The sequence below is a fragment of the Microcebus murinus genome, chromosome 24 (assembly GCF_040939455.1).
Source record: "Microcebus murinus isolate Inina chromosome 24, M.murinus_Inina_mat1.0, whole genome shotgun sequence".
Classification (NCBI taxonomy): Eukaryota; Metazoa; Chordata; class Mammalia; order Primates; family Cheirogaleidae; genus Microcebus; species Microcebus murinus.
The window spans coordinates 2,442,944-2,455,000 of NC_134127.1; the positions used below are offsets into that span (position 1 = coordinate 2,442,944).

General features: G+C 38.2%; 1 protein-coding gene across 4 annotated transcripts in view; it reads left to right on the top strand.

Moving 5' to 3' along the window:
- The window catches only part of ADAM2 (ADAM metallopeptidase domain 2), an 82,719-nt gene that overhangs the window by 41,886 nt on the left and 28,776 nt on the right, over positions 1–12,057 (top strand). For all 4 annotated transcript variants that reach the window (XM_020282741.2, XM_075997289.1, XM_075997290.1 and 1 more), the window contains one exon: positions 8,734–8,839. In XM_020282741.2, coding sequence (XP_020138330.2) covers positions 8,734–8,839 — 106 coding nt within the window. The remainder of the gene's footprint in view (positions 1–8,733; positions 8,840–12,057) is intronic.

Consider the following 12,057-nt stretch of genomic DNA (forward strand, 5'->3'; position numbering starts at 1 on the left):
GATACAGAAAAAGAAAAGAAAAGAAAAGAAACTTACAAAACAAAAAAGTGCTGTCCTGAGGAAGTAGGTGATTTGGGATCACAATAATTTGTAAATGGAAGGAAGGAAGGAAGGAAGGAAGGAAGGAAGGAAGGAAGGAAGGAAGGGAGGGAGGGAGGGAGGGAGGGAGGGAGGGAGGGAGGGAGGGAGGGAGGGAGGGAGGGAGGGAGGGAAGAGAAAGAAAAACAGATTTTTAATTACTGTTTCAATTTCCTCACTCATTATTGATTTGTTCAGATTTTCTATTTCTTCATAATTTAATCTTTGTAGTTCTTTTGGGTGTTTTTACACTGGTGGGTATTTACTGTTTTGTTCCATGTATAGTGCACTTTTAAGCGTTTCCTGTAGGGCAGGTCTAGAAGTGACAAATTCCCTTAGTGTTTGCTTGTCTGGAAAAGTCTTTATTTCTCCATCACTTATGAAACAGTTTTGCAGGTTACAAGACTATTTTTGCTGGCAGTCGTTCTGCTTAAGAAGACTGACAATGGGGTCCCAATCCCTTCTTGATATTAAGATCTCTGCTGAGAAGCCTGCCGTTATCCTGATTGGTTTTCCTTTGTAGGTTAGTTGATGCTTTCTTTCTTTCCTTTCTTTCTTTCTTTCTTTCTTTCTTTCTTTCTTTCTTTCTTTCTTTCTTTCTTTCTTTCTTTCTTTCTTTCTTTCTTTCTTTTTCCTTCCTTCCTTCCTTCCTTCCTTCCTTCCTTCCTTCCTTCCTTCCTTCCTTCCTTCCTTCCTTCCTTCCTTCCTTCCTTCCTTCCTTCCTTCCTTCTTTCTTTCTTTCTTTCTTTCTTTCTTTCTTTCTTTCTTTCTTTCTTTCGACAGAGTCTCTCTTTCTTTCTTTCTTTTCTTTCGACAGAGTCTCTCTTTGTTGCCCAGGCTAGAGTGAGTGCCGTGGTGTCAGCCCAGCTCACAGCAACCTCAAACTCCTGGACTCAAGCAATTCTGCTGCCTCAGCCTCCCGAGTAGCTGGGACTACAGGCATGCGCCACCATTCCCGGCTAATTTTTTCTGTATATATTAGTTGGCCAATTAATTTCTTTCTATTTATAGTAGAGATGGGGTCTTGGTCTTGCTCAGGCTGGTTTTGAACTCCTGACCTCGAGCAATCCGCCAGCCTCGGCCTCCCAGAGTGCTAGGATGACAGGCGTGAGCCACCGCGCCCGGCCTAGTTGATGCTTTCATCTTGCAGCTTTGTAGACTTTTCTCCTTCATTTTGACTTTGGCCAGGTTGATGACTATGTGACTTGGAGTTGGGTCCTGTTTGTTATGAATCTTTCTGGTGGTTGACGACCATCTAATGTCTGGATATCTGCATTTCTGATGATACCGGGGAAGTTATCCTCAAAAATTCCCTTGAATAGGTAGGTTTGCCATGCTTTTTGCTCTTTCGTCTACTTCCTTAGGGATATCTATAATTCATATACCGGCTCATTTCACATAGTCCCATATTTCTCTGAGCGATTGTTCATTCTTCTTTATTCTGTTTTTCTGCATCTTCAACTGGTTGGGTTAGTTCAAAAATCCTTGTCTGCAAGCTCTGAGGTTCTTCTCCTTTCTCCAGCCTGTGTTGAAGCTCTCTGCTCTATTTTGAAATTTCCTAAATGATCCTTTCACTTCTTGAAGTTCTCTTATATCCTTTCTTATGTTGTCTATCTCTTTTAGAGACTTCCCCCCTTTTTTTATATATGTCCTGAAGGGGGTTTTTTCCCACTTCTTTGTGTTGGTTTTCAATTTTCTCTTCGATCCCCTTCATCTCATTTGCCATTCACATTCTGAATTCCATTTCTGATATTTTGACAATTTCCTTTTGGTTGGGATCTGTTGCTGTGGATCTATTTTTGATGTTTTTGGGTGTCGAAGGAGCTTGTTTTTTTTCTTTTCTTTTTTTTTTTTTTCATGTCGCCAGAGTTCTCTTGCTAGTTTCTTCTCATCCCAAACCTCTTTTCTCAGCTCTGGTCAGATTTGTTCTCCTCCGCTGGGCACCCTCTCGCGCAGTGAGCAGAAGAAGGGTCCCCAGATGGCGCCTTTGCGCTCCGCTCCTGAAGGCTTCCCTAGCAGGAGAGGGGCAGGTGCACCAAGAGCCTGGAGTACAGCTGCTGTGTCCTGTCCCAGCCCCCTGTGATTGCCCCAGTCCAACCTGGGGCTGGGTGATCCTCTTGTGGAGTGGCAGGTTGTTCCCCACACCGCGCAGATGGAAGCCCGAGTGGGGACCAGGCAAGACCCTCTCCACCGAGGCCGGAATACCGAAGACCGCTCTGCCCAAGTCTGCCCACAGCGGCGGCGGTGGCAGCCAGGTGAGGGCACCGAGGCAGTGGTTGCACTGGCAGGACTGTGGGCCTTTGCTCCCCAGGGTGCAGGTGCAATGGTGGCACGTGGCTGGCAGGTCCCCGGGGATCGCAGGGCTTCAGGGGCAGGCCCCACACGCAGCAGGTGACAGCCGTGGCCGCGGTCCACGAGTCCAGGTCGCCAGGGACTCTCTCCCTGCTGGGGTCCCCCGAGGGGGCTGGCACGGTGCTTCTCTGGTGGCATCGGTGGTGCCTGCTCTGTTGGAAGAGGGGTTCTCCGCTCCCAGTCACAGGGCATGCGGGGGAGCATCTGCTCTGCCTGCCCCCTCCCCAGAGGGGCAGGGGCCACATGGAGGCCGTCATAGCAAGTGTCCGGTGTGGACCAGATGCTCTGGGCCTGAGACTTTAGGATGGTGTCATCTGCAGCAACCCATGAATGGAAGCCACTTGGACTGGTGTGTCCACTCTGGTGAAATGTACAGTCTCCAAGCAGCTCCCTGATAGTCTGGAGGTCTGTGGTGGTTGATGTGGGTGGGGACTCCCAGATGGGGTCACAGTGTCTGCAGGGGCAGCGTGCAGCCCTGGGGCTCTCTCCTCCTCTTCTTCTGCACCTGTGCATGCTTCCCCCAGGTACCCTGGGGTCTTGCCAAATGGATCACCCGGTCACCCTCTGCTTCACTCTGAGCTGTCTCCTGCCGCTTCTCTGATGATTTACAATGCTCTCTCCAAGAGGGCCCAGCCATAGGTAGGAATCCACTTGCACCTTGTGATCTTCTCCTTGGGAGCAGCATGTGTGGGCTGCTTCCAGTCCACGATCTTAGCCCCTCCTCATCATTTCTCAACAACTGTAAAAGCTAGAAGACAAACTTAGGGCCTCTGAAGGGAAAAAGGATCAAGAAAGTGAAAAGACAACTCAAGGATTAGGAGAAAATATTTACAAATTACATTTCTGAAAATGGACTTTATATAGACTAAATAACGAACTTGTTCATCACAACAGTAAAAAGACAATCCAACTAAAAAATAAAGGATTTGAATAAACATTTCTTGTCCATCCCCCAGTTGGTGCACATCACATTCATTATGTACGTATATACCCATCCCCTCCCCTCCCCCACCACCTGCCCGACACCTGATAAATGTTATTCCTGTGTGTCCACTTAGGTGTTGATCAGTTAATACCAATTTGCTGGTGAGTACATGTGGTGCTTATTTTTCCATTCTTGAGATATTTCACTTAATAGAATGGGTTCCAGCTGTATACAGGAAAATACAAGAGGTGCTGTATCACTGTTGTTTCTTATAGCTGAATAGTACTCCATGGTGTACATATACCACATTTTACTAATCCACTCATGAATTGATGGGCACTTCAGTTGTTTCCACATCTGTGCAATTGTGAATTGTGCTGCTATAAACATTCAAGTGGAGGTGTCTTTTTCATGGAGTGACTTTAGTTCTTTTGGGTAGATGTCCAGTATTGAGATTGCTGGATCAAATGGTAGATCCACTTGTATCACTTTAAGGTATCTCCATATTGCTTTCCACAGAGGCTGAACTAGTTTGCAGTCCCACCAGCAGTGTAGGAGTAAGATCATGCTTTCAGTGCCACATGTACAAAATCCTTGCCTACATAAAGCTCACAACAATTTCCTCCCATTTCTTTCTTGTCGTTGTTTTGTAGTTTTACTTTATAAGCCAATAATTCATTTTTGTTGGTTTTGTGTAGAAATATATGGACCAGGGTTTTTTTTGAACATATGGTCATCCAGTTTTCCACCAATGTTTGTAAAAAAAACAGTTTATATTTTTCCTTTATACTTTTGTAGGAAATAAATTGTCCATATTTGTGTGGGTCAATTTCATAAGACTCTGTTTTCTATTCCATTGATCTATGTGTATATATGCTTTCTCCAATATCACTTCCTCTTTGCAGTAACTAACTTTAGAGTAACTCTATAAACCAGGTAGTATGGGTTAGCCAAATTTATTTTATTTCAAAGCTGTTTTGGCTATTTCAATTCAGTTTTATTTCCGTAAAAAAAAATACAATTTATTGATGTCTATTGATAAAACTCCTAGGATTTTTATTAGAATTTCTTTTAATGTATAGGTCAGTTTGAGAATGGACATCTTAACAATGTTGAGTGTCCTCTCCTGGTTAGCTGGAAGTATTTTTTTTTGTAATGAATAGATGATGAAATCTGTTAGAGGGTTGTTTTTATGTGTATTTGGACAATCACCTATTGTTCTTTAACCTGTAATATTGTGAGTTACATTAGTCGATTTTGAATGTCTAACATTTTTATTACATCTTATTGTCCTTTTTGTTTTTTGTAAGATTTTATTAGCTAATATTTTTTTTGAGGATTATTGCCTTTATGTTTATAAGAAATATTGGTCTCTAGGTTTATTTCTTGAATATCTTTATCTGCCTTTGGTGTAAGGTATTGATGGCCTCATAGGGTGAATTTTAGAGGTGCTTCCTCTCTACTATATTCCATGAAAGTTTATATATCACTTATATAATTTCTTCCATAGATATTTAATAAAATTTTCCAATGATGCCATCCGGGTGTGGAGCTTTATATTTGTTGGAAAGTTTTAAATAATTAATTCAATTTATTTAATATGAGTATTAAATTTATATATATATTTGAGTGAGCTTTTGCAAAAGTTTCTGTCTTTCTAGGCATTTGCTCATTTCATCTAAGTTGTCAAATTTGCTATGGTTTCATAGTACCAATAATCATCGTTTTAATGCTGTAAGGTTTGTAGGGATGTCTTCTCTTTCAAACATAATATTTTCGTTTTCTGTTTTCTCTAGTTTTTTAGTGCTTATCTAATTAAAGATTTATTCATTTAATTAATCTTTTTAAAGATTCAGCTTTTTACTTCATTGATTTTTTTTCCTATTGTTTTTTTGGTTCTAAATTTGATCAATATCTGCTCTAATATTATTTCTCTTCTACTTTGTGCTTTGAGCTTGCTTTGCCCTCTGTTTTCCAGTTTCACAAGGTAGAAGATTAGGTCATGATTAAAAAAGAAGTATGAATGCTACAAATTTCCCCCCAGCCACTTGCTTATCTGCATCCACACGATGTTGATATGTTTTGTTTATATTTTTATTAAATTCTAAGTATTTTCTAATATTTAGTATTTTATTTGCTTTGATACCTGGGTTATTAGGAGATCCTTGTTTAATTTTCAAGTATTTTGGAATTCTTTTCTTTTTATTTCAGAATATTATGGGGGTACAAATGCTTCGATCACATAAATTGCCTTTGCACCATCGCCATCAAAGCTACAAGCCTGCCCATCCCCCAGACAGCACACACCACACCCAGTAGGTGTGATTTTACCCATTCCCTCCTCCCCCCCACCTGTCCGACGCCCTATGAATGTTACTTCCATATGTGCACATAAGTATTGATCGATTAGTACCAATTTAATGGTGAGTACACATGGTGTTTGTTTTTCCATTCTTGTGATACTTCACTTAGTAGAATGGGCTCCAGCTCTACTCAGAATAATACAAGATGTATAAGTTCACCATTGTTTTGTTTGTGGCTGAGTAGAACTCCATGGTATACATATACTACATTTTATTAATCAACTCATGTATTGATGGGCACTTGGGCTGTTTCCACAATCCTTGCAATTGTGAATTGTACTGCCATAAACATTCAAGTGCAGATTTCTTTATTATAGAAGTCTTTCTTTCCTTTGAGTAAATACCTAGTAGTGGGATTGCTGGATCAAATGGTAGTTCTATTTTTAGTTCTTTGAGGTATGTCCATATTGCTTTCCACAGAGGTTGTACTAGTTTGTAGTCCCATCAACAGTGTATGATTGTTCCTATCTCCTCACATCCACACCAACATTTGTTGTTTTGAGACTTTTTCATAAAAGCCATTTTCACTGGAGTTAAGTGATACCTCATTGTGGTTTTGATTTGCATTCTCCTAATGATTAGAGATGTTGAGCATTTTTTCATGTGTTTATTGACCATTAGTCTACCTTCTTTTGAAAAGCTTCTGTTCATGTCCTTTGCCCACTTTTTAATGGGGTTGTTTCTTGCTGATTTTCATGAATTTTATATACATTCAAGTTATCAGCTCTTTATTGGATGTGTAGCATGCAGATATTTTCTCCCATTCTGTAGGTTGTCTGTCTATTCATGCTAATGATTGTTTCCTTGGCTGTGCAGAAGCTTTTAAATTTGATCAGGTCCCATTTACTGATTTTTGTTGCTGCCGTGATTGCTTTTGGGGTCTTTTTCACAAATTATTTGCCTAGGCCAATGTCTATATGAGTTTTTCCAACAAGATGTCCTTATATTTATTCTTGAGTGATATTTTATATGAAGACATATTTCTAGTCAAAAATTATTCCACTGTCTTTAATCTTGAAATGTTGCATTTGAAAAGTCCTGTTTTCAGTCTAAATGCTCTTCTTTCTTCTGCTAAGCATATGAAATGAGAGACTGATCACCTTAACTAAATCAGAAACTGGTATTTGTGAGGTTTGGTTAGAGTGTACATCTAGTTTACCACTCTTTCTAGAGTATAACTCTAGAGGGTTTTCAGCGGAGAGTTTTTTTCTATTCCCAGAGATTCCTAACCCTAGAAGGCGTGTAACCACAACACAGAGACTGCAGAAAATCTATTCTGCTTTATGGAAGTTATGTCCTTATATTGTATTTTTTTTTTTTTTTTTGAGACAGAGTCTCACTTTGTTGCCCCAGGCTAGAGTGAGTGCCGTGGCGTCAGCCTGGCTCACAGCAACCTCAATCTCCTGGGCTCAGCGATACTACTGCCTCAGCCTCCCGAGTAGCTGGGACTACAGGCATGTGCCACCATGCCCGGCTAATTTTTTTTTGTATATATATATATTAGATGGCCAATTAATTTCTTTCTATTTTTATAGTAGAGATGGGGTCTCGCTCAGGCTGGTTTTGAACTCCTGACCTTGAGCAATCCGCCCGCCTCGGCCTCCCAGAGTGCTAGGATTACAGGCGTGAGCCACCGCGCCCGGCCCTTATATTGTATTTTAATCTCCTGCCCTACACATGTTTCAAATCAGGAAAAAAAATCCTTGAGGAAGAGACCAATTATGTGTTAAGGGCCCTTTGGACCTCAATTTTTGTCATTACAGCTGTAAAATTTGTTAAAATATGGCCTATTTTTCTTCTCTAGCCAAGGGAAGGGCTTACTGCCCTAGTCAAGCCTAAGATTTTGACTACTCACCCGTAATCAACTTTATAAATGACCTCTGAGACAAAATAAACTGTGCATTTCAGTTCACTTCTCCCTGCAGGGATTTCAGCTGAAATCCTACTGTCTCCACTCTCTCCACCTGTCAAAGATGTTTGGCTAAGTTATTCAAGTAGAGCTGATGGAGGTTATGAGAAATAAACTGTTCTTTAAGAAGGTCGAATCTTAGGAGAATTAAAATTAAACAGATCCTGTAGATGAATTGGATGGTGAAAGTGAGACAGTCGCTTATGACTTTAAGATTTTTTTAAGGTCTGAGAAAATTATGATTAAAAGAATGTTTATAGCAGCACAATTCATAATTGCAAGGCTGTGGAAACAGCCCAAGTGCCCATCAATCCAAGAATGGATTAATGAAATGTGGTATATGTATACCATGGAGTACTATTCAGCTCTAAGAAACAATGGTGACATAGCACATCTTATATTTTCCTGGTTAGAGCTGGAACCCATACTACTAAGTGAAGTATCCCAAGAATGGAAAAACAAGCACCAGGTATATTCTCCAGCAAACTGGTATTAACTGAGTAGCACCTAAGTGGACACACAGGTGCTACAGTAATAGGGTATTGGGCAGGTGGGAGGGGGGAGGGGGGCGGGTATATACATACATAGTGAGTGAGATGTGCACCATCTGGGGGATGGTCATGATGGAGACTCAGACTTTTGGGGGGAGGGGGGGAAATGGGCATTTATTGAAACCTTAAAATCTGTACCCCCATAATATGCCAAAATAAAAAAAAAAAGTAAGATAATTGGTTAGCGGTTTGATATGAAAAGGCATTTATGAAAAACGGTTTATTGGCCAGTAATTCACTTCTTTTTTAAAAGTTTCCTATGTACTTATAGATATGCTTATATAGACTTATCAACATTAGAAGTTAAGCTGCATACAGTGGTTGACTCTGGGATATGTATATGGATAGTAGGCAAAAATCCTTGCAATTTTTAAATGTTTCATTGAGATTGTTTTGTATGATCTCAAGTCTAGTTTTTATTTTGGAAGTTATAGTATGATCTTGTCCTGTATATTGTATTTTAAGCCATTTTGTAATTGTAAATGTATTCATTAATTACTTTAAATTAATACACATGCAATATGACTAACCACATTTTTTTTTTTTTTTTTTTAGCCGCAGAGTTTGGTACTGAGGCGTGTTTTAGAGAGCTTAATACTAAGGGTGATCAGTCAGGAAACTGTGGTTCAGGCCCTCAAGGATACACAAAGTGTGAAGCTAAGTATGTTTTAAGAAATCTATCTGAGAACCTCTACTTCTCACCTTATATTTGAAAATATCACCAATAAATTTATATGTAGAAAAATATCACCCGACCCATAAAAGAAGACTATGTTTGATCAAATTATAAATGTCATGGATAGAGAAGTCTATATTTCTTTTCCTTATACCCAAATTGTCCTTTTTATTTTCCCACAAAGTGTTTAATTTACATACGGGGTACATTATTTACCCATCAGTAATCATATTTACTTTGCAGGCTATCACCTTAATTTTATAAAGGATGGCAATCCTCATAGGGATGAAATGAAAATATATGAATTTTTACTATCTAGGAAGTAAAGCACAGTGTTTAAGAACATGTTTGTACTCTACAACCAGACATATCGGTTTTAAATCCTATCTTCACTGTTGACCTATTTATTTGTGTGACTTCAAGCATGCACTTCAGTTTTCTCATATGTAAGGTATTGAATATTAAAAATATCTATCCTTGGTTTGGGGCCAGGGTGGAATATAGACACCACATGGAAAACATTTAGAACGGTGCTTGACACACATAGTATGTACTATTAACTATTACTATTCTTATATAAATTAGGACCAGATAGAATGTTACTGAGACCCACTTTTTGCTGGTACAATTTAAATTTGATGTTATTTCAAAAGTTAAAGTAAAAACTCTGTAAGAAATTTCTCATTTGCATGTAGAAATACATAGTACAAAGGATACTCATGTACCCTTTGCCCAGATTGACTGTTTCTTTACATTTTGTCCATTTCCTTTACACTTCTGTTAGCCTAACTCTTCTCTCCTCTTTTCACAATTATTTTTCTGAACCATTTGAGTGAAAGTTTGAGACTGTGCTTTCTTATGGCTCAACAAATTCTTGTGTTTTTCTTGAGGACCGAAGTATTTTCTTATCTAATTGTATTGTAGTCATCAAACATGCCTCATTAAAATTTCATTGGTTGTCCCCAGATAGTGTTTACAGGTGTTTTTCCTTGTTTGAGAACAAATTCGGAGTCAGGTATTTGTATCTACTCATAATTTGTATTTGTATCTACTATTTGTATTTGTATCTATTTGTATACTATTGTATTTGTATCTACTCTTTTCTTTTAAATCATTGATCCTTTTTATATTAGCTGCTTTAAAGTGCTTCTCTGCTAATTGCAACATGTGGGTAATATTGATATCTACTGATTTATTTGCCCTTCGACTATGTCATGTTTTACTTTTTATTTGCACTTTTTATTTGTAGAGTTCTTTAATCTAAACATTTTTTTTGTTTTTGTTTGTGTTCCTTTTCATTAGTTATTTTTTTAGAAAAAACAATACTACAAGTTAATTGTTTTAGAAAATTTTTCCTCACTTTGGGCTTGTTTGATATTTTTCATAATTATATTCAAGTTATGCCTTTTTTGGCATGTTTACTACTGATGTTGTACCTTCAATTTTTTTAAAGGCACATGATATTCTTTTTCAGTATTGGAAATTTAGGTTAAATGTTTTGGTAAAGTTATTATTCTTTAATTTTCTGAACTATAAAGTTATTATTTTTCTCTTTGTGCTTAATACGTAATTAATGGGGAGTTATGTTGAGACTGTGGACATATTCTGTTCCTCTTCAAATTTTCACCAACTAGTTTTAAAATCCATTGGTGATTTTCTAACTCCATTATTAACTTTGCCTTTATTAGCTAGAAAGGTATTGTAGGAAGATGTATTTTCTTCTCTGTGTTTGCTTATTTGCTTATCTATGTATTTATTTATAACAATTCAAACTCTAATTATTTTATTCAGTAGGATAGAATATATTACTATGATTTATTTCAATACTTTCTCAAATTGTCTCAATTTTGGCTAGTGAGAAACCCCTATGAGTTGGCTACTATGTCATTTTCAAAAATATGTTTGACTCTTTAATAATTTCCAAATTTTTAGAACAAGAAAGGATATTGTAAGCTCTTGTTATACCTCCCTTATCCCTGCTCCAAATTCAGCTATTTATCCGAGGAGACCTAGTTCCTTTTAGTAGAGGATGGTACATAGAAAATAAATATCTGGGCATTGGGTATGCTCACATCTTCTGTTTTTCATTACCTTTTAACCTTCTTGGTCAGCAGAGTTAAAAATTCATATCACATATGCACATACATGTATCACATTTATTTACCTACCCATTCATTTAAATTTCTATATTTAAGACATGAAATACAGTGATAACTCTAATTCCAATTAAACACTATGAAGTACATCTTAGTGTATTTATAAGTTGCTTTCCTATGTGCTCAAGCCCGGAACACGCAGAAGTTTGTTTCACAGTTACTAACGCATATACTGAAATAAATCTTCTAGCTATTATGACTATCTTTTCTTTTAAATCATTGATCCTTTTTATATTAGCTGCTTTAAAGTGCTTCTCTGCTAATTGCAACCTGTGGGTAATATTGATATCTAGTGATTTATTTATATGTCATATTTTACTTTTTATTTACATGTGTAGCATTGTTTTTACTTGACATTTGTATACTATGAATAATACATAATAGAAACTATATTCATTTCTTCTTTTCTGAAGGCTATAGAATTTTGTTATGGAAGGGATTTATGTAGCTGAACTCAAACTATACACTATATCTTTCTGTGAGCAGCAGCTGAAAATAGTGTTCATTTTCTTTTTTTTCTTTTTTTTTTTGTTTTTGAGACAGAGTCTCTCTTTGTTGCCCAGGCTAGAGTGAGTGCCATGACGTCAACCTAGCTCACAGCAACCTCAAATTCCTGGGCTCAAGCTATCCTGCTGCCTCAGCCTCCCAAGTAGCTGGGACTACAGGCATATGCCACCATGCCCAGCTAATTTTTTATACATATATATATTAGTTGGCCAATTAATTTCTTTCTATTTATAGTAGAGACGGGGTCTTGCTCTTGCTCAGGCTGGTTTTGAACTCCTGACCTCAAGCAATCCGCCCGCCTCGGCCTCCCAGAGTGCTAGGATGACAGGCGTGAGCCACCGCGCCCGGCCGGTTTTCTTCATATCTCCAGGAGTTGCTTTACTGTGCTGCCTGTAGCCTTCACTACCCGCGCCTAGTTCAATAGACATTCAGGTTTTAGGACAAAGTTTATATGCAGATTTTGGTGCTCAGTCGCTCTGAATTTCCTGTCTCCTAACTGTTGTTAGCTCCATATTCCGATTCTGCTTTATGAATTATTCA